This window comes from Zingiber officinale, chromosome 7A (assembly GCF_018446385.1).
Source record: "Zingiber officinale cultivar Zhangliang chromosome 7A, Zo_v1.1, whole genome shotgun sequence".
Taxonomy (NCBI): domain Eukaryota; kingdom Viridiplantae; phylum Streptophyta; class Magnoliopsida; order Zingiberales; family Zingiberaceae; genus Zingiber; species Zingiber officinale.
The window spans coordinates 38,416,570-38,439,974 of NC_055998.1; the positions used below are offsets into that span (position 1 = coordinate 38,416,570).

Sequence of the window (23,405 nt, forward strand, 5' to 3'; positions counted from 1 at the left end):
AGATTTCTTTTCAACATTTGAAGTGCATGAGTCAAGATGTGCAGGAATGAAGGAGCCCAAGAACAACGTCGCCCTCAAAGCTTCGAGAGACGAACCAGAGTCGGAATCTTCTCTCGACGACGAGGAAATGATAATGATGGTAAGAAGATTCAAGAAACTTTGTAAATCCAGATCTACTAACCATCCGTAGGGGAAGAAGAAAAGGACGATCCGCTGCTACCACTACGATGAAGAAGGGCACGTCAAGGACAACTGCCCCAAGCTGAAGATCAAGGACAAGGAGAAGGGTAAGAAGCCTATCCAAAAGCGAAAGACCCTAAAGGCGACGTGGGACGATACGTCGTCTGAATCAGAAGTCGAAGCATTCTCCGGACTTGCACTGATGGCGAGTCATCAAGACGACGACTGCGATTCAAGCTCTTCCGAGATGAGCCTCGAGAGCATCGATGAAGGGGGAGCTTCGTTAGAAGAAAGCAGCAGTTCAGGGGGAGACACGGACAATGAACTCGACAAGGTAAGTCAGGTACGTTCTCTTCCTCCCGATAAACTTTTTAAGTTCGTTAAGTTATTAACTAAAGACTGCTGTAAATTAGAAAAGGAAATAAAAAATTTAAAAATAATTTTGGCTAAATCGTGTCCCTTAGAAGAACAAATCAAAATTGGAAAATGAAAAATTGAAATTAGAAAATCAAATTTTGAAACTTCAGATAGATAACTTGAAAAATTATGCATGTTCATCTAAAACCAATTTTAGAAGATCCAATAATTTAAAGTGGTACTTTAGATATCACCCGGGACAAATTAGGAACATTTCAAGAAAGTATGTCCCTAAAAACTTGTTAGTTAATCCAGTAGGCTGGAACCTTTATTGGGTTCTTAAATCTTGCTTAGTCTAAATTTTAAAATTAAAATTAGTGCTTTCTAGTGAGAAAATTAAATAATGAATTTCTCTATGAAGCTTTGTCTAAGGAAGTGGTTGTTGCTCCAATAACCAAGAAGGCCTAGTACCTCGTCACGACCTGGAAGCCAAAATATTGAAATAAATGTTTAATTAACTTTCTGTCAAAGCATTAAAATTAGAATTAATTAATACTTTCAAAGTTTTTCAAACATTTTTTTCTCTCAAAATATTTTTATACTTAGAAAAATACTTTTTGAAATTGACTTAGAAATTTAATTACTTAGAAAAATGTTCAAAGATTTAAGAAAATCTCTTGTCAAAAATATTTTTTTTTAAAAAAATATTTTTGTAAAACTGTTTAAATTAGAATTTTTTTCTTATAATTTCACTTAGAAAATTTTATTATTATTATTTTTAGACTGTTTATGTGAAAATTATTGCAAATTTTTAAGGATCTCAAAATTTTCTAAGTCTTTAACCTTTAGATTTTTTTCTTGAAACCCCATTTTTTTTGTGATCAAAGGGGGAGAAGGATTAGTATAAGTCTAGGGGGAGGTAGACTAAAATTTAACTTACTTTATGTTTTACATTTAAATGCAAATTTAGTTAAGTTTATTTCATGTCTATTTTTACCCTAGCTAACTTGGGTTGCTCACACCAAAAATGGGGAGATTGTTGGAACCCCAAGGTTGTTTTGGTGTGATCAACAAGTTAAGTTAGGTTCTGTTTGTTTCTAACCTTGTATCTAAGTGTGCAGGAACTTAGGAGCACAGGTAGTCAAGCAGAAGACGCAGCTAGTGAGAAGGACAACAGTTCGAGGGACGAGGTGCTGTGGAAGAGTACACCGGTGAATGAGAAGGAAGCATGCGGTGGTTTCGAGGGACGAAAGCCGGAGCGAAAGATTGCTCGGGGAGCAAGAGACGCAGCTAGCGAGAAGGACGACACACGGTGTGTCCGAGGGACGAAGACTACGGATGAGTACGCCGGCGGACGAGAAGGAAACACGCGACAATTCTGAGGGACGAGAAGCCGGAGGGAAGCCCGCTCGAGAAGACCGGAAGTTGGGTTCAGGTGAGCCCTTTTCCGGATGACAGAGATCACCCAAGCGAGCGAAACCGGAGTTGAAGGCCCGGACCGAGGCGAAAAAAAAGTCAACCGGAGTTGACTTAGGGTCCGGGGCGCCCGGACTAGCCCGGGGCGCCCGGAACCCTTCCGGGCGCCCGGAGATTGAATTTTGACCAGATCGAGTCAAATCTCGATCTGAATGTTGAGGGATAAAATTTATCCTCCCCAGGGCGCCCGGAACCCTTCCAGGCACCCCGACCAAGGCTATAAATATAGCCTTGGTCCAGAAGCTTAAAATCAGTTCAGAAATTGTAACAACGCTTGTGCGCTTTCCACTATTTAGATTAGCTTCTTTCTTTTTGTGCTTCAACGCTGTAAGAGGCTTCTCCGCCTGAAGGAGATTGATAGTGTGCTTCATCCTTTCCTTGGATTAACAACCTCCCCGGTTGTAACCAAGTAAACAATTGTGCCTCTTTCTTTTCTGCTTTTAATTTACTGCTTTGATTATTTTACAAGTGTTAGTTTGAAAAGTCGGGAAGGGTTTTTTGTTTATTTTTTTAGGGCTATTCAACTCCCCCTTCTAGCCGGCCCAACGATCCTACAATTATGACCTAGAGCTACACCAAATGGATGTTAAAACTGTGTTTCTCAATGGAAACATTGAAGAAACTATATACATGGTGTAACCGGAGAACTTTGAGTCAGATGATTCAAAGCACCTAGTATGTAAACTAAGGAAGTCCATTTATGGTTTAAAGCAGACATCTCATCAATGGTACTGAAAGTTTGATCTAGTGGTTTCTTCATATGGTTTCAAGGAGAATCCAGTTGATCAATGTTTATACATCAAGTTTAGTGGGAGCAAGTTTATTATACTTGTTCTTTACGTGGATGATATATTGCTTGCAAGCAATGATATGAGTATGCTGCTAGAAACCAAGTCATTTCTATCCGGTGAATTTGAAATGAAACATCTTTTGTCTTAGGCATACAGATTATTCATGATTATTAAAGGTACACACTTGGACTATCACAAAAGGCCTATATAGAAAAGGTGTTCATTCGGTATGACATGCAGAATTGTGCTCCCGGTGACACTCCGGTGGTAAAAGGGTGATAAACTTAGCTTGCAACAATATCCACATCATGAACTTGAGATCAAGAAAATGCAATAATTCCCCTATACATCAGCAATAGAGAGTTTGATGTATGCTTAGGTATGCACGCGTCCGGATCTTATGTACATTGTGGGGATGTTGGGAAAATATTTGAGTAACCCTGGACCAGCGCATTGAAAAGCCGAAAAGAGCAAAGGGTTATGTGGTATTTGCAAAGAACGAAGGATTACATGCTCACTTATCGGAGATCGAGTCATCTGGAGATCATTGGATATTCAAATTCCGATTTTACTGGATACTTGGATAGCAGGAGGTCCACCTCAGGATATATCTTCATGTTGGCGGAAGGGGCTATATTATGGAAAAGAGTCAAATAGACGCTAATAGCCATTTTCACTATGGAGGCCGGCAGAGTTTATAGCCTGCTATGAAGTTTCCAACCATGGGATATGGATGTGGAATTTTATCACAAGATTATAGATTATTGGAGGCACCGACATACCATTGAGGATCAACTATAATAATAAAGTTGCAGAATTATATTCCAAGAACAACCGTAGTTCATCGAAATCTAACCACATCGACATAAAGTTTTTGGCGGTTAAAGAAAAGTTCAGAGTGGTCAAATAATGATAGAACATATAAGGACAGATTTCATGTTAGCGGATCCACTCACCAAGGGTTTGCCACCTAAGGTGTTTCAGCAACATGTGCTGAATATGGGAGTTCTTTCTTTTGATGAAGTACCCATTGTGTAGAAATCTGTATTTTGTACGATGCTCTATGTTCATAAACATATAATTTTTGCTCATTGTATATACTGCAATTTTTTTATATGTGTGCATGATTTTGACTTGCTTTGACATGTGGATGTCATATTTACTATTGCGATTTTGCATTTAGTTGTTGTAAATATGATGTGGACTCCATTTGGGGTCATAAAGTTGAATCATAATTTACCACTATAATTTAGCATAAGGTTCTGGTAAATATGATTTAGATTCGTTTGGATCACAAAGAGGACTTATTGAGAATGAGCAATTGTAGATCATATTTTGTGGCATTCTTGTACTAAACATCCATATTTGCTCTATGTCGTTAATGATATTAGTACTATGATTACTGTTGGGGTCTTGTTACAGTTATAATAACTATGACTTCTTTCATCCTGTACTAATTGATTTAATGGACGAGATTGTTTAAAGGGATATTTAACCCATAAAGTTTGGCATGTTGAGATCAACTTAGGGGTTGTGTGGTGTATAAGGAACCAAGTATAACCCAAGTTGGAGATTGTAGGATTAAGTCCACATGGGTGGACTAGATCCAATTGAGCCCACATGGGTGGACTTAATCTCCATAAGGTTGGGCTCACACTTGATTGACACACATACACCTAACTATCATTAAAATAACTAAATCCAATTAAGTGATCTAATGCTTCAAACATATAAAGAGGGTTTGAATTAAATGGATGTGAATTTAATGTGTAGATTTAATAACCCGATTCATTAACATTGATAGGTTGTTAATGAGACATGAGCTTTTATGATGGATAGTCCCCTTAGGTTGGGTCAAGTATAAAAGGGAAGAGATAAGGTTCATTAGGGCATGCTCAACCTTGTTATCCTCTTCTAGCTTCTTCTCCCCCATGAGAAGTAACGTGTTCATCGGCTGAATCCTGTGGAAGGCATCCGTTATGCTTGTAGGATACTACGATGACAAGTAAGAGGTCGTAGCATAACAATGGATTCAGGTCAGTGATTCATGAGCTATTGTCTCATTTTTTATTGTGCTTTAGAGATTGATAGAAGCTAGATCCTGTTGTAGATACATCCTTTAGTTTGTATATGATGTATTGCAATTCGAACAATAAGATCTTTTCCAAAAAATTAATGCGAAGGAAATCATATATTAGTTTGAGAGTTCTACCTTTTGCATAAACAAAAAGTTCCAATAGCAATTTTTTTTAGATGTAGATCTTAACGCGATCAAGTATTCACACCTTTATGGTATTGACATGAACACGTTTCGTCCATCTTACGAACTCACAAACTTAGAGAAGAATGACCACCTAATTAAGGTTGTGCTAGCAACTAATAAAGGGATCTCGGTCAAGGAAGAAGAAGAAAGAGAAGACAAGCAAAAACCAAGTATAATCTCAAAAATGAATAAAAAAATATCTTTTGTACTCATCAAAGGAATACCAAAGATTTTTTAGCTTTTGGTCTTCCTTTCATTAATGATCCATTAAAACTCTTTAATGGAAGGAATACAAAAATGTCTTTTTACATTTTGGTCTTCTCTTTCAATGCATGATTAATTCAAATTAATTCTCATTTTTCTTCTTTAATGAATGGATTCAATTAAGTTCAACTCAATGAGTCTAACTCGGATTAGACTCCATCCAACCCAATGAGTCTAACTCAGATTGGACTCATTAGCCCAATAAACTTAATCATCTTATAATTGACTCTTAGAATTAATACTAACAGAACTATATAATATTAAACTCGATAATCAGTCCAGTTTTATAGAAAATTTTCATTCTAAGGTAAATTGGGAAGTGCTCATAATAGATAGTCCAAAAGTCAAATATCCTATGGTTGTGCCCTCTATTTATAGGGAAAATCTATACAAATGCACTGTAACATGATTGAAGGTCTCCCTCACCAATAATAAAGGAAGTCCTCGAGGATGCTGGATAATAGGAAAACACTTAAGCCCCTAAGATTTGAATCAGTTGGTCATCCCATGATAGAATTATCAAATCAAGTAAGGATCAATTTTCGATGAAATCGAAAGAAATATCCTCTCATGTGGTGACCTGCTTAGTATCTTGATTTACCTCTACAAATGACTATGGGATTGGCTATGTGGAGCGCCCAATAAGGATGATAATTTCCTCCGAATTTGATGAAGAATTTGATATTCAACCCGAATGAAGGAGGGTACTATATATATAGTATTGATATTATGTGCAACTTCTTATATGCGTTTGTATGCGACGACGAATGTGGCACCCAACGTGGATTTTTTTTCTTTTATTTTTAAAAATCCAAAATTTTGTCATCATGTCAATTGATTTTTTCTTTTATTCTCTAAAACCTAAGGGTGCGTTTGGTTTGCACCGTTTTCATTTTCATTTTCTAGAAAACGCGCGTTTTCTGAAAAATGATGTTTGGTTTGCGTTTTTCGTTCTTGTTTTCTAAAAAAATAGCTTGCGTTTTCTAGAAAAATAGAGAATGACAAAAAATCGTTTTCTGTTTTTTAGAAAACGCGCGTTTTCCAGAAAATAAAAATGAAAACGGTGCAAATCAAACGCACCCTAACTTTTCCTCTCCTCTCCTACAACGTCATTCCCGCGACTTGTCTTCGCACTCCAATCCTTCCTCGCCTCGCCTCGGCGTTCCTTGCTCATCAATCTCCACCGTCTTTCATCGCTGTGCCGACATTGTTTGTCGAGAGCCGCCGACGCCAACTCGTCGCCACGACGCCATCCCCACCGCCGTCCCTCTCCGTGAGACCTCTCCCTATTTTTGCTATTTGCATATTAAGTTCCCCTTCTTGAATCATCCCTTAGCCATTCTCCTAAAACAATCCAAACGAAGAGTAAAGCGAAGGCTAGAGATTTTCATCACCTCTGCCACTTCTCCCTCTGTCAAAGACTGTATTCTCATCTCGTCCAACATTTGCTATCTGAGATCAAGCTCTAATTTGTCTCTCTAACTTTCTCAAATTTAAATGGTTGAAATTTGGAAATCGATGATTAGTGTGCAATAGTGCCCCATGTCACTGAACGTTTACAAAAGCTACCCTAGTAACTGATGAGGCCAAAACCATTCCTTCGACTTGGAAGAGTTAGTGATTCCTGAATAAGACTCAAACTTAAGCGCCTAAAGGATAACTAAGTTCCCAATGCTCATAGAATTTATAATGCTCATAGAATTTACCATTCAAATTCTTAATGCTTTCTTAATTTGATATTTAGCAAGAGAATGACTTTCATCCTTCCTTATGTTGATAATTTCCAATAGTTTTATTGATTTAGCACTTGTATAAATCTGTGACCGATGCTGGTGCAAGAAAATAGCAAGCTTCAAAGTTTGAATCAGTGAGATGTATATGCTTTCAGTTTGATGTTGTAAGAGTTTGTATATTTAAAGCTTATTTTTCTCAGGTAAGGATGAATCTTGTTTGTTGTTAGCTCCCAGTCTGAACGGCTGCCGGGACATTGTTTTTCCGATGCCAACTGGTCAAAAATTAATTATCCTAAGAACTTGAAGAAGCATTTCTGAGAATAATATCTACCCTTCCATTATCAGATTCTCAAGATTTGCTGAAGCAGTGCTTAAGCTTTTCCACTGAGAACATCAATGACTGCCCACAGTTGATCTTGGCATTCAAGACTTGGTTACAATGAGCAAACAGGCTGACTACGAAGGAATAAGAATGATGAAATTGTAGGTTGAGAATGTAGTGGATGCTGATATTCTGAATCATTCAAATGAAATTTATGTATGCTTGCTGTATATGATCCTTCCTCAAGAAACTAAAGAGATGTAAATACAGTACTTGTGTGTTATAACTGTCGTATGCATATGAGAATAAATGAGTAGAAGTTAGAACATGAAATGTGGGTGAAACTAAATTGATTGCCCCGATAAGATTCGAATTTAGTTCAACAAATTTTTAGTTTCAATTCATGTTTTCCCTTGAATTTGCTAATCAATTTTCAGTTATATTAATTTGGGGACTGCAAGAGTTGGCGAACGATTAAGATAGTGTAAATCAGAGTCAATATTTATCCCAAGTTGGAGTTAGAACATAAAAAACAGGTGAAACCAAACTGATTGCCACTATCAGACCTTAATTTATCTTGAATTCACTAATATATTTTCAACTAGATAAAATGATACAAATAATAGTTAACATCTTATGAAGATTCCTAGATTGGCTATTGTTCATCCCTATATTTATCTGCTGATGCTCTTTCTCTACCTCATGCAACCATGACATGGTCTCCAGTCCACCATTTCTTCCTCTTCCAGCGAGATTACTTAATCAACAGTGTCGATCGATGAGTGAGCATTAGTTCACTATCTTTTGGTTAGTGCATTTGAGTTGGTGTCATATTATGTCAACAAAGAAGGTTTAACTAAAGAATGCAGGTAATACCGAAAGCATCCCATCCGGTTCCATAGAAGTTTTTCACCAATTGTCAAGTAAATCGGAAAGTGCTCACGGTCAGCGGCCAAGAAACCCAGCTTCCCGTAATTGAATACCCCATTTGAAGGAAAAAATCCCTACAAATGCACCGTAGCTAGAGATTGAACTGTGAGTCCCTAGGTGACAACTTAATTATCCAGTTTAAGCCAATTAATCATGGATGACCGAAGTCTTATGGAAATTTCCTATTAGCCATAAGGATAAATCAGAAAGCACTCATAGCGGACAGTTTATCAATCTGACATTCTTAGGTCAATCGCCCGTTAACAATAAAAAAATCCTAAAATATATTTTTTTTAAAAAAAGGAGGATGATATAATTTCCTAAAATATTATCAACTATTATATAATAGTTTAACACAGCAATTCCAACTTCCAAGCATAGGAGTTCACATCAAAGTGGAACCAAGAGATGCGATCAAGAAGTTGGTGTCAATTTACAATCAAATTTCAAAGTCGTTGGAAGTGATCAAAGCAGTAGAGATAAATACCAACACATGAAAAAAATTCCTTCATCATTGCAACATTTAATTAAAGATACCAAAAATGATATAAAGTATATAAAAAAGTTTACATCGCCAAGATTAAACAGACGACATCAAATTCTGTTCAAATATGAAATCTGGGTTATATCTTTTCATCTACCTGCTCAAATATCTCTCCAAGCTCTAAATCTGAGACATCGTCATTTTCTCCACCTTTAGGTGCTTCAGCTTCAGATGCTCCTCTTAGGCCAATTTATAAGATTTCCACCAGTTGTATGCTCTAGTACCTCCAGCTTGGGTAAAGGAGAAATGCATGTGTCCATCTTCTCATACCTGCTATGTAATAGACCATTATTGTTAATTACAACTCAACTAGTCATTCTTCATAGTAAAGATACAGGGCACCATAAGCACAAGAGAGGCAAACATTTGATCTAAACATGTGGGAAATTAAGATGCTAGAAAATTTCAAAGTGATTATTAGTTTCATTCAAACTGATGGGTTGTATGCTTCACATAGAAAGATGTTATCTGAATGATTTGTACTTTTAATATGCAATTAAAGTGTAAGATTAACGGGAACAATTACATTTTTATTGTAATTAGCCTATGCAAAAAAAAACAAGAAAAAGCAATCCAACAAATGCACTTTAGGGATCAAATGTTCACTCAAATGTTAATGAGAGCATTCATAAGCACAAATCAAGCTAACATAAGTGTAATAGCTAAAAAATGTACTTCAGGACCACTTGACATTGCAAGATACTCCTAAGTAGGATCTCAAGCCTAACAACCATTAGTGTACCTAATATATAGCATTGCAATATTTGCTTATATAGGGTATAATTTTTGTAGCTAAATCTTTAATCAAGAAAAGTAGAACTTCAATTGAGTGATTACTTGGAATTGCACTGATTTGGTTTAAAGGCTCCAAACAGGTTCAATAGAATTTTAGATAAGCTCAATTGGTGGAATTAAGCTTGATTGACCCTAGTTGGCTTGGCAAGTTCAATTAGTGGAATTAGGGTTTTATTTACTATAGATGGCTTAATTTTGATCTATACAATGGGAAGGATGCTTTTAGTTAACTCCTCCCTTTGTCTTTTTCCTTAGCATCAATGTGAGACCAAGTGTGTGAGACGGTAACAACAACAAATGGCTAATGAGAATATAGCAAGCAAGGCATTAAAGAAGAATACCATCGTGAGTCTCATACTTGTTATTGAATCTACAAAAGTTTTATCCTAGCGTATATTGTTATAACCCACAACAATAAAAGCAATTATTAATTTCAATATCGTAATCAATCAATCACTATAATTTTATAAAATCAAACTTTGATAGTATCAGTTATAGATGCCAATTCTTCTCCATATGTATTGTCATCGCTATTATGATAATTATCTATTGTTGATTTGATAATCAAAACATCGTTATATTTATAAAATTTAATAAAAATAATTGATTTGCAAATAAAATTATGATACAAATACAGAATTAATCGACACATACCCTTGCTATAAAATTAGATAATTGCGCTTGTCATGTGACATACCTCAATGCCTACATCCACGATATAACCGGGGCTTTGAAGTTGATTTCTCATTTGATGATTTCAATCTCTTCCCACATCCTTTTGTTCTTACTAGAGAAAGATCAATAATATTAGGGGAACCATCCATGAATTTCTTCCTTTGACCTCTATTGTCCTATGTTTTACTAATATTCATCTCTTGAATTTTACTATAGATATAATTGAATTGTTCATCCAAAAATTTTGTCCCTTCATCAGTCAAAGATGTATCATCAATTAATATTGAAGCTTTATATGATAACCTTGAGTATCTTGACATCAAAACCCTTTTTGGATCATCGATGAAATTTTGCTCCCCTAAAGCATGTATTGTTCCAACTTTTGCATCTCGTGTCCATCATTTCAGGCAAATGAAACACTTGGTTGATACAAAAAAAGACTAATATATGTCTGCATGGAATGCCATCAAACTCAAATTTCTTATAGCTATAAGATATGTTGTCCTTTTGATTGTCATGTGCTCACCCTTGGTTTGGAGGAAGAACTACTTTGAAAATTCATCATATGATAAACCACTGAGTAAACTCCGATAGATGCTTGTTGCACATAATAATCATAGATCTCACTTATTTCATTTTGAAACTCCATCCATTTTTTTTTCATGTACAACTTAACCATTTGAGTTTCTTTTGGCTAGTTTGTCTTAATTCTAGGATGTTCATTATATAAATATGGTCAGCAACTAACTCATTGTGTTTTTGGTGTCTAAGTGCCCTATTATTGAAACAGATGATAAAATTCATCAATGAGTTCTTATTTTAAACATACTTCTTGAAAAATGCATGTAAACCTTCAGATCTCTAACTACTTGACATTCCAGCATAAAATATATGATTAAAATATGCTGACACCCACTTGTGTCACAATTCATACATCGAAGATAACCAATTATTTTTCTCCTAGTTAGTACACTTGATAACCTCTTTCCATGAATTCTCAAATTCATCAGGTGTGGTAAATTTCCAATGACATTTTTTATACTTTGATAATAGTCACGAAAAGTTAAAGGGTGTAATTTATTTGGAAATTTATTTAGTATATACTACAAACAATATCGATGAACTGTTTGAGGGAAAACTTGGGCATTGACTTTCGTCATAGCAGGATCTTGATAAGTGATGATAACATTTGGTGCACCTTTAGGCATAACTTTTATGAACTTGTTAAGTATCCAAACAAAAGACTCATTTTTCTCATAACTTATAAAGCTGCAACCAAAAATAATTGTTTGATGTTGATGATTAACTCTTACAAATGGTGCAAAAATCAACCCATATTTGTTGGTGTTATATATTGTATCAAATACAACTACATCACCTAATACATTGTATGCCATCCTTGATACATGATCCACTCAAAAATATCTACTAAATCTATTATCTGAATCAGTCTCATAATCAAAGAAAAAAAAATTGAATTCTTCTATTTCTCAGATGCAAATAACTCGATTAGTGTTTCGACATCGATACCCTTTTGTTCAACCTTTAGCTCTTTCTCAAAGTTTCTAATATCTCTTTCTGTGCAACCTACCAGCTCAGACCCTCCATATTGTATATCCAATAATTGCATTTGTTGGCAAGCTGACACATTGACCTTTGAAAATTATTGAGTCAATGCTTTGTTTGTTGTTGAAACATTACGGTGTGAGCATAGCAAATGCACCTTTGAAGGAGTCAAAAGTGGATGATTATGACCTTCCATGAAGTTAGTGATATACCAATTAGGTCTAGTTTATTTTTTGACAAGTGAAATCTTTGACTTACAACCAGTTCTAACTTCGTCACGTGCTCTTTCCCTTGTCCGTTGATCACCTTTTACCTGTTTATTTCATTGATCATTTGTATGTCATTCTTTAAAGCATACAAATATTTTCCACAAGTTCATTTTTCATCTTTTTTTTTACTATTATTTATCCTTGCACTAAATCCAGATTCTCGTGCACATTGGTTATAGAACGAAAATGCCTCCTCTATTGATGAGAATTCTATCTCATATTTTGGCTTTTGATCATCTATAACTTGGGAAATGTATAGCTGATCATTTCCTTCCATTGTTAGGGAATTTTAGATTTAGATGAAGTGAAGCTCTGCATATCACCATATAGCCACAAAAATATTTTAAATCAAATAGGCATAAAAAAAACAATGTTGCTATATTGTGAATGTTTGATAAGTACCATATAACAAGTGTATCATTTGGTAGAATAGTTAAAAATTGGTTAGTAATCTAATATCACTGTATTCTCATGTGGTTGTCATCGCCAAAGAGAAATGTTTACATTCAACATCAAAGAAACAAATAGAAGAGAGAGAAATTATAAATCATGAAGATTCTAGTGTATGTAGCATTAAAGAAACAAATCAAATAGGCTAACAATCACAAAACTTTTAATACTATAATGATAACTATGGACAATGGGAAGTAGAATGGATGCATTATATCTTTGTAAATAAATTCTGATAAATTCTGATTGGTTTAGAAAGTGATCATGTTATTAACATTGTGAAATAAATCATATGCTTATTTATGCTGAGATTGGACTCCACGATGGTGCTACATGGTTTTTAGTAGCTAGGTTTTCAATTTTTGAGTCAAGTTGTAATCTTGACTTCTGAACTATTTGCAGTTTCTACAAAAATGTTCTCTATGATAATTGCAAATTCATAAAGTTTGAACTTAATTATCCTTCATGCGCTTGAGTTTGAGTCTACTTCAGGAATCACAAACTCTTCCAAGTCTAAGGAATGACTTTGGCCTCATCAGTTACTAGGATGGATTTGTAAACGTTCAGCGACATGGGGCACTATTGCATGCTAATCATCGATTTTAAAATTTCAACTGTTTAAATTTGAGAAAGTTAGAGAGATAAAATAGAGTTGGATCTCAAATAACAAATGTTGGATGAGATGAGAATACGGTCTTTGATAGAGGGAGAAGTGGCAGACGTGATGAAAATCTCTAGCTAGCCTTCACTTTACTCTTCGTTTGGATTGTTTCAGGAGAATGGCTAAGGGATGATTCAAGAAGGGAAACTTAATATGCAAATAGCAAAAATAGGGAGGGGTCTCACGGAGAGGGACAACAATGGGGAGGGTGTCGTGGCGATGGGATGACGTTGGTGGCTCTCGACAGATGGCGGTGGCAGCGATGAAAGATGGCGGTAGGGACGGTGTAGCGGCGATGGGTCGACGTCGGCGCCTCTCGACAAACAGCGTCGACACAACGATAAAAGACGGCGGAGATCGGTGAGCGAGGAATGCTGAGGCAAGGTGAGCGAGGATTAGAGAGCGTCCTACACAATACGTTCAAAATTTCTCAAATACTCCATACGTACCACAACGTCCTCAAAATGTCCCTCGAGCTCAATTATATATGTATCCTCGTGAATATATTTCGATGACGGGCAATCAATTTTTCATGCCGCCCTCTCCTTATGGATTTCATCCTCCAAATGCAGCCATGTTCCCTTTAGACGAATCAAGAAAGGTCGGCAGCGACAAGGATCCTGCAACATCTTCTGTACCAGAGTCTTTGTTTCCGCCACATTCATCGCCTTTTGGGCTAGAAAACATTACCATTGATAAGGATACAGAGACATGCTATGACGATGATGCGAAGAAGAAGAAGATAGCTTGGTCACTAGAAGAGGACAAGGTGCTTGCAAGGTCATGGATCTCTGTAAGCACCGATCCAGTGATTGGCAATGCATAGAAGGAGGAAGCTTTTTGGAAACGTATCACAAAGGAGTACAACGGACATCGACCTACTAGTACTGTGGAGAGACAATTGAAGCAGGTAAAATTACATTTCTTTAACTTAGCTTCCAAAGGTTGGTGAGCGAGTTTAGTGGAATCTATAATAAGTGGCATAGTAACCGTGCAAGCGGTTGGAGTGACGATGACATACTAACAAAGGCACATGAAGAGTGGATGAGTAATAAAAAGAACAAGTCTTTCAAGTACGAACATGTGTGGAGAATTCTTAGAGAATGTGAGAAGTACGCTCCACAATCAAGTGACAATCGTTATGGAAAAAAGACAAGGACATCTGAATCAGGAGCATACACATCATCTTCTAATCCAAATACGAGTGTTGATGTGGAAGACTATGAAGTCCGCACTCGTCCAAATGGCCAAAAGGAATCTAAGAGGAAGGGAAAAACCAAATCTACAATATTCGAAGATCTTAAAGAAAAGATGGAGAAAACATTGGAAAAATTTACAGAGTACAATCAGCGAAAGTTAGAGACTTTGGATACTGCTAATGAAAATAAGAAATCGGAAGCCTTCCAACGTGAGTATGAAATTCTTATGAAAGATATCGTAAGAATGACGGAGGAGCAGCTTCGTATACATAGTCATGCTTGTCAAATGATTAAAAAGAAATGGGGTTTGGAGTAGACTTATATTTTTATTTTGTATGTTATTTTTTAATTGCATTATCTTATGTAATGTTATTTTAACAAATTATGTAATTTAGTTTTCATTAAATTGACTTTTAAATTATCTGTTATTGCATGACTCATGAAATTAATTATATAGTCGTTGTTTTCAAACGACTAATAAAATAATAATTAGTGTTTTATATAGCCATTATATTTTTTCCCCTTTAAATACATGCTTCAACCCCTCACTTTTATTATCAATTGTACTCATTTCTCTCTAATAATTTTATTACCTTCATTTTTTTTCATTCTCTGTTACAATATGTCTGAAGATCCAAATTACTTCAGCAACAATAGGATCAATGAACTCTTTCAAGAAGAGTTGATGGATGATACAAATCAGGAAATGATGTTGTTGATACTTGAACAACAACAAATGCTACTCGAGTTAGCTCAAAGTACTTTCAGCGGAAGACATAAAAGAAGGTATTTGGATCGAGATCGTGAAGCCGTACATGCTCGTATTGTTGATGATTACTTCACTGATGCACCGATATTTCATAGTGAAGTATTCCGGCGGTGATTTCGCATGCGAAGAGAGTTATTCCTTCGCATAGTCGAAGCTATGCAAAATCATTCCGAATATTTCCAGTTGAGGGTTGATGCAACTCGAAAAAAGGTTTGTCGCCATTTCAAAAATGTACAACTGCTATCCGTCAATTGGCGTATGGAGCCCCTACCGACCATTATGATGAGTACCTACAAGTTGCTGAAAAAACTTCCATCGAATGCTTGTTCAACTTCTGCCGATGTGTAATTGACGTATTTGGGACACGATACTTGAGAAGACCCAATGCTACTGACATTCAACGTTTGCTCGAAATGCATGAATAGAGACACGGTTTCCCTGGTATGTTAGGTAGCCTTGATTGTATGAATTGAGAATGGAAAAATTGTCCGGTTGATTGGAAAGGTCAGTTGACTCGAGGCGATCATGGAGTCTCAACAATTGTTCTTGAAGCAGTTGTATCAGCAGACTTGTGGATATGACATGCTTTTTTTGGGATCGTAGGATCGCGAAATGATATCAACTGTTGGTTGCTACTCGGAAAACCTAACGGTTCCACTGTACTAAAATTTTGTACAAATGTCTGAACCTTTTCCTAGCTACCATGTATTCTTTTAAATTAAACTTGGATCGCCAGTGGAACTTAACACGTTTGATCCTAAGTTTAATTTATTTGTTCTTTTAGGCTTAGACTTGGATCTCCTACGGAACTTAACACGTTCGATCCAAATCACCTAGGTCACGAAGACAATTAAATATCTATTTCCAAAATCGGTTTCCAGTACTGCATGGCGAGGCACATGACCTTCTTGGATATGGGAGCAACCACCACCGACTAGACAAAGCCTTTTAAGGAAATTAAATATTTAACCTTCCCATAGTAACCCTAGGTTAACCTCTAAGAACAATCAAATCATAAGGAAAAGAAAAAACAAAAGAACACAATTTCGAAAACTAATTCGAAAAACTAGAATCACATGCCTCTTGTATTTGGTATTTTTACATGGAGATAAAATTAACATGATGCGAAAAATAATATTAGTTATACCTTACTTAGTAGATAATGACCTCTTGATCTTCTACCGTATTCCTCTTCTAATCTCGGACGTTGTGTGGGCAACGATCTTCAGAGACGAGGACCACCTAGCACCTTCTTCTTCTTCCTTCAAGTTTCAGCCAAGCAAGACTTCCAAAGGATGAAGATCTTTTTCACCAACCAAGCTCCAGGGGATGCAAGCTTTCTCTCCTTCTTCTCCAAGCTAGGATCCGGCCACCACTTGATCTCCAAGAGAGAAGAGAGTTTCAGCCACAAGGATGGAGAGAAGAAAAAGGGAAAAACCGGCCACACCAAGGAAGAAAAGAGGGAGAAAAATAATAGAGGTTGTTCACCTTGAAGGCACCCAAAACCCCCTCTTTTATAATCCTTAGCTTTGGCAAATAAGGAAATTTAATTACAATAAAATTTCCTTAACTTTCCTTGACATGAATTAATTAAGAAAAATTAAATAAAATTTCCTAATTACCCATGTCATGGCCGGCCACCTCATGGAAGAACAAATAAGACAATTTTCAATCAACCGATTAAAATTCCTTATTTGTCTCCGGAATTTAAAAAAAAAAATTTCCCTTTAAAATCCCTTCATGGTTGATAAAAATAAATTTCTATAATTTTAATTTTTCAACATGTGAATAATTTACAAAGAAGAAAAATAAAATATCCTTTCAATCTACAAATAAGGAAAGAGATTTAATCTCTTTTCTTAATCTTTTGTAGAAACTTATAAAAGAGATATTTTAATTTTTAATCTCTCCAATAAATTATATCTTCCACATAAGAAAATTTTAAAATTAAAATTCTTTTCTAATTTAAAAGGGTCGGCCACCTAAGCTTGGGTTCAAGCTAGGGCCGGCCACCCATGGATCAAGGCTTGGCCGACCCTAGCTTGGTCCTCAAGCTAGCTTGGCTGGCCCCTACAACATGGGTATGAAGGTGGGTACAGGTGGGTATAGTACTCTATAAATAAGAGGCTACGATAGGGACCGAGAGGAGGAATTGGTTTTGGTCTCCCGATAAAATTAAGCATCCCGTGTTCGCCCCGAACACACAATTTAATTTTATCAATAATAATTCATTCCACTAGAGAACTATTATTGAACTACCGCACCAATCCCAAATTACATTTTTGGGCTCCTTCTTATTATGAGTGTATTAGTCTCCCTGTGTTTAAGATGTCGAATGCCCACTAATTAAGTGAGTTACTAACAACTCATTTAATTAATATCTTAGTCCAAGAGTAGTACCACTCAACCTTATCGTCATGTCGGACTAAGTCCACCTGCAGGGTTTAACATGACAATCCTTATGAGCTCCTCTTGGGGACATTATCAACCTAGATCACTAGGACACAGTTTCCTTCTATAATCAACAACACACACTATAAGTGATATCATTTCCCAACTTATCGGGCTTATTGATTTATCGAATTAAATCTCACCCATTGATAAATTAAAGAAATAAATATCAAATATATGTGTTTGTTATTATAATAGGATTAAGAGCACACACTTCCATAATAACTGAGGTCTTGTTCCTTTATAAAGTCAGTATAAAAGAAACGACCTCTGATGGTCCTACTCAATACACTCTAAGTGTACTAGTGTAATTATATAGTTAAGATAAACTAATACCTAATTACACTACGACCTTCCAATGGTTTGTTCCTTTCCATTTTGGTCGTGAGCTACTGTTTATAATTTATAAAGTACTGATAACATTATCTTCTGTATGTGACACCACATACTATGTTATCTACAATATAAATTAATTGAATAACTACAAACAAATGTAGATAATTTGACCAAATGTGATTCTTTATTCAAAATAAATATTTACAAAAGCTTAGGCTTTCAGTATACACTTTAATAATCTCCCACTTATACTAATGACTAAGCTGCCATATCTGCTGCCATACATCTGATTCTCATTCCCTCCACATGTCGATCGAAAGCTTTTGCTGGAAGGGCCTTAGTGAAAGGATCTGCCAGGTTATCTGCTTATACAATCTTGGCGATGACAACTTCTCCTCGCTTTACGATATCTCGTATCAGGTGGTACTTGCGCTCTATATGTTTACTTGCCTTATGGGCTCGTGGTTCCTTCGAGTTTGTAACTGCACCGCTATTATCACAATAAATTGTGATGATTTTGGGCAAACCAGGAATCACATCTAAGTCCATTAGAAAGTTCCTGAGCCATACTGCTTCTTTAGCTGCCTCAGAGGCTGCTACATACTCAGCTTCCATGGTTGAGTCCGAAACGCATTTCTGCTTAACACTCCTCCATGCAATGGCTCCACCTCCTAAAGTAAACACATAGTCTGATGTAGACTTACTGTTGTCCCTATCTGATTGGAAATCTGAATCCGTGTAACCCACAGGGAGCAAATCGTCTGCTTGGTAAACTAGCATATAATCTCTAGTCTTTCTTAGGTACTTTAATATATGTTTTACCGCAGTCTAATGTCCTTGTTCAGGGTTACTCTGATATCTGTTATCCATGCCTACGGTAAAACAGATATCAGGTCTCGTACACAGCATTGCATACATAAGGCTTCCTACATCCGAAGCATAAGGAACTACTTTCATGTCCTCTATCTCCTTTAATGTCTTCAGAGACATCTCTTTAGATAGAGCTACTCCATGCCTAAAAGGTAAGAATCCTTTCTTGGAATTCTGCATGCTAAAATGAGCAAGGATTGTATCTATATATGAAGCTTGGGACAGACACAACATTCTTTTCTTGCGATCCCTTATAACTTTGATCCCAAGAATGTGTGCACAATCTCCTAAGTCCTTCATATCAAATTGTTTGGACAACCATACCCTTACGTCCGATAATACTTGACATTGTTGTCAATTAACAAAATATCATCTACGTATAGTACAAGAAATACCACCACATTTCCGTTACACTTCTTGTATACACAAGACTCATCCGGACACTGAATAAATCCATATGACTGGATTACTTCATTTAACCGGATGTTCTAAGACCTTGAAGCTTGCTTCACTCCATAAATGGACCAATTGAGCTTACACACTAGATGCTCTTTGCCTTTTTCAATGAACCCTTCTGGTTGCTTCATATGGATGTTCTCTTCAAGACTTCCATTAAGGAAAGCTGTCTTGACATCCATTTGCCAAATCTCATAATCCATATGAGCAGCAATGGATAAAAGTATCCGGATAGACTTAAGCATGACTACCGGTGAAAAGGTCTCCTCATAATCGATTCCCTCTTTCTGAGTGTACCCTTTCGCAACAAGCCTAGCTTTGAAGGTTTCTACGTTCCCGTCTGTCCCTCTTTTCCTTTTGTAGATCCACTTGCATCCGACGACTTTTACACCATCAGGTGGTTCTACAAGCTCCCAGACCTTATTAGAGTACATAGACTCTATTTCAGAATTCATTGCCTTTTGCCAAGATGATGCATCTATATCTTGGAGTGCTTCGTCATATGTTCGGGGATCAGGTTCATGTTTACCCGGGATCAAGTTCGAAGACTCTCCCAAAAACATGAATCTCTCAGGTTCCCTCACAACTCTCCCACTACGACGAGGCACCGTCTGTGGTTGTGTATCATGTGTAACACGTGTTGCAGTCTCTTGTGGTACTTCATCTTGTACTGTTGGTACTAAAGTAGACGTCTCCTCTCTAAGTTCTTTTAGAACAACTTTGCTACTGGGCTTGTGATCCATTATATAGTCTTCTTCTAAAAATTGGGCATTGGTGCTAACAATGACCTTCTGGTCTTTAGGACTATAAAATAAACCACCTTTCGTTCCTCTGGAATAACCCACAAACACGCGAACTTCTGTACGAGATTCTAACTTATCAGCATCTGGTTTCAGCACATGTGCTGGACTACCCCAAATCCGAATATGTCTTAGACTGGGTTTTCGCCCATTCCACAATTCTGTGGGAGTAGAAGGTACTAAGTTCAGAATGTGCGCTGCCGTTTCCAGAGCGTATCCCCAAAACGAATTTGGTAATTCTGAATAACTCATCATCGATCTAACCATCTACATAAGAGTCCTATTCTTTCATTCTGCCACACCATTCTATTGGGGTGTACCAGGTACGGACAATTGGGATTGAATCCTGGCCTCTGATAAGTAATTTCTAAACTCTCCTAAGAGGTATTCGCCACCACGATCAGATCGTAGTGTCTTGATACTTTTACCTAGTTGTTTCTCCACATCAGCCTTGTACTCTTTGAACTTATCAAAGCACTCGGACTTGCGGCGCATTAGGTAAATGTATCCGTATCTTGAATAATCATCTATAAAAGAGATAAAAATATTCAAAACCACCTCTCGCCTGGATAGACATAGGACCACACAAATCAGAATGAACCAATTCTAACACTTCTTTGCCTCTATACCCCTTGGCCTTAAAAGGCCTCTTGGTCATTTTACCTTCCAAGCAAGATTCACAAGTTGGAAAATTTTCCAACTCTAATGAACCCACTACAAGAAAAAAGCCTAACAACAACGGTTTTTCACCGTTATCGTAGCCCATTTTGAACTGTTGTTAAAGGCCGTGTAGTTAAAAGGGGTGCCCAAAGACAACAGTTTTTAACCGTTGTCTTTGAAGGCAAAGACAACATTTTTACAACAGTGAAAAACTATTGTCTTTTCCTTCAAAGATAACAGTTTTTCACCGTTGTCTTTGAGCGTCTACCTTTAATAACAGGGTCTTCAACAACAGTTTTAAACTATCTACGACAACGGTGAAAAACCGTTGTCTTTTTTAGAAAAAAATTTAAAAAAATTAATACATAATTTTTTAATATTATAAATCATTCAAAATACTAAATTTCAAAATAAAATTTAATATACAATTTTCTAACATTCAAAAATAATATCTATAACATTCTGAAGAAATTTCATAAGCAACCAACAAAATTTCATAAGCAACCAACAAAATGATAACACTATTAAAACAAAGGTAGAACAATATAACACAAGATTTTCTACTTAGATGTCGGTGAAGAGGAGGGATTGCAGCTCCTAGTGCTCCTTAATTTGTTAAAGTCTCTTCATTTTTTTAGCTTGTCGGCATTCTTCCCAATACTCTTGAGGACACCTAAAAAGAGCAAAATGAAATTATGCAATCCTGTGCACAAGAACTATGTAATTCTAAGTGGTGGATCATGTCTGTCACAAGTTCGCCACTAATTTTTTGACCATTATGCACAGATTGTAGACAAGCATGAAAATAAGCAGAACCATAAATATAAGCGAATAAAGGATACCTTTCAATCTTCTAAATCTTCTTTTCTGGTTGGCCCGTCTCCTTTTCCTCTCTTCTTTTGTTAACTCTGCCTCTTCTTTGATGTTTCCTTTTCCATGAAAAATCTCCTCAGGGGCAAGCATAGCCGCATCTGAGACGACCAATGGAGCAACCTGCAATACCATTGTATTTCGGTGACTCGAAACTGTTTTTACCATAAACTAAAAGACAACTCCAAAAGATATTTTTACCTCTTCCATTGCTAGAGCAGGTACATTGACTTGTATAGACATGTCCTCAATAACCTACATCATAACTTATGGTCAATCAAGAAATAAATACTAAAAGGATTAAACACTTGATAAGGTTTATTGCTAACCGGCTTTGGAGCAAAATGGAAGTGAGACAGCGCATCCAACTTTAAGGAAATCTTTTTGAATAGCATTGTTGCCTGTAGGCATAAAAGAAAAAGTGTATGAGAAAAGCTGAGAAGCTACACAAGCAGCTAGATGTTATCGCAGATCAATACCATAGATCTAGTGGATCTGTATTATTAACAAATTCAGATTGCAGATATCCCAATGTCAGTTTTTTTGGCTATAAAGTAAAGTCATTATATGCATCAGTAAGAAAGACATCTATCGATAATATAATCTTCCATCAGGACTTCTGAGAAAGTTTCCCAAGCAAACAAACAGAAAGGAGGGAAAACCCAAAGAGCTTGAGAGGTTTCAATATAATTTCTCAATAGTGAGAATACAACAGTTGTAAGGAGCTTAAAGAAAATGCGTCGATGAAGACTTATAAACTGACACCTAAGACATACAAATTCTCATTCTCATCAGCCATCAATCATTAAACTATGATTACTATCCTACCAGCAGCTGAAATTAGAAATTAAAAAAAATGCAGATAATTTTGGTAAAAATAGCTACTAATTACCAGGGTTCAGTTTGAATTTTTATGACAAATTTTACCACATAGGAATAGTAAATAAGTGGACAAGTAAAATACCTCAATCTTAAGTTTATCAGAAGCAGAAAGAAGAGCTGGAGCTAGACTCGTCTTCTGCGCATATTCTTCCTAAATTACAAAAAAAAAAGGAGAGAGAGAGAGAGAGAAGTGAGCATAGTCTATGTATCACACATTAGCTGATTAATAAAAATGATTTGCATGAATGAAGCAACGAACCTCATATATCTCGGCAAGACCCTTCTTACTCTTATTTTCATCCTGTTAAAAAGTCCATTATGACATTGTTCCCACTTAGAAGTGTTCAATTTATATATCTTAATGTTGCCAAATTTAGACAGAACAAGAAAATTACCATCTCTTTGGTCTCCTTAGGGGGTTTAGATGGCAAGATAGGTGCTCTTTCAACGTCATCAAAATGACCCTGGAAGCAATCATAAACTTGAATTAGATTGTCTGATGATGGCACAAAAATAGTATCCACAATCCTGGAACTGACACTGATTGACTAGACTTAAACTGAATCTTTTATTATTAATTTAAAAATAAAGATGAACGCTAAGACTAGGTATGCACAATGACCGGTTAGCCAGATTGGATAGTTCATCTGCTAAGAAAATTACCATCAACAGAGGAAAAATACTTTTGTAAACGAAAGTCCAAGAATAAAAGGTTGTAAAGATAATTACTTAACACTTCTGTTAGATAAAAAAAATAGAAATTAATTCCATAAGTTTGCCTAAACATAATGCTAGAGCACCGAGTGATCCGGCGGTAAAAATCCGGAACCCCATAA

The 23,405-nt window shown here is 36.3% G+C and overlaps 2 protein-coding genes across 2 annotated transcripts; one reads left to right on the top strand and one right to left on the bottom strand.

Annotated features, from left to right (window-relative positions):
- Nucleotides 1-13,787: 13,787 nt before the first annotated feature.
- On the top strand, nucleotides 13,788-14,791 carry LOC121999351 (glutathione S-transferase T2-like). Its single transcript, XM_042554042.1, has 2 exons — nucleotides 13,788-14,056; nucleotides 14,212-14,791. The coding sequence occupies exons 1-2, from the start codon at nucleotides 13,788-13,790 to the stop codon at nucleotides 14,789-14,791; spliced, it is 849 nt and encodes a 282-aa protein (XP_042409976.1).
- A 523-nt stretch (nucleotides 14,792-15,314) lies between these two features.
- On the bottom strand, nucleotides 15,315-22,691 carry LOC121999352 (U3 small nucleolar ribonucleoprotein protein MPP10-like). Its single transcript, XM_042554043.1, has 6 exons — nucleotides 22,652-22,691; nucleotides 22,017-22,088; nucleotides 21,889-21,942; nucleotides 21,660-21,810; nucleotides 21,473-21,490; nucleotides 15,315-15,382 (listed from the first exon to the last, which is right to left on the bottom strand). Exons 2-6 carry the CDS (start codon nucleotides 22,080-22,082, stop codon nucleotides 15,315-15,317), a joined length of 357 nt encoding a protein of 118 aa, XP_042409977.1. The 5' UTR covers nucleotides 22,083-22,088; nucleotides 22,652-22,691.
- Between the last annotated feature and the right edge of the window lie 714 nt (nucleotides 22,692-23,405).

What these genes read in the sequence shown, in the direction of transcription:
- LOC121999351 (XM_042554042.1), top strand. Translation starts at nt 13,788, where the DNA reads ATGACGGGCAATCAATTTTTCATGCCGCCCTCTCCTTATGGATTTCAT. An exon ending in GAGGACAAGGTGCTTGCAAG is followed by an intron (nt 14,057 to 14,211) that starts GTCATGGATCTC and finishes TCTTTAACTTAG; the next exon opens with CTTCCAAAGGTTGGTGAGCG.
- LOC121999352 (XM_042554043.1), bottom strand. Translation starts at nt 22,082, where the DNA reads ATGCTATTCAAAAAGATTTCCTTAAAGTTGGATGCGCTGTCTCACTTC. An exon ending in TCCATTTTGCTCCAAAGCCG is followed by an intron (nt 21,943 to 22,016) that starts GTTAGCAATAAA and finishes GTTATGATGTAG; the next exon opens with GTTATTGAGGACATGTCTAT. An exon ending in CTGCTCTAGCAATGGAAGAG is followed by an intron (nt 21,811 to 21,888) that starts GTAAAAATATCT and finishes ATGGTATTGCAG; the next exon opens with GTTGCTCCATTGGTCGTCTC.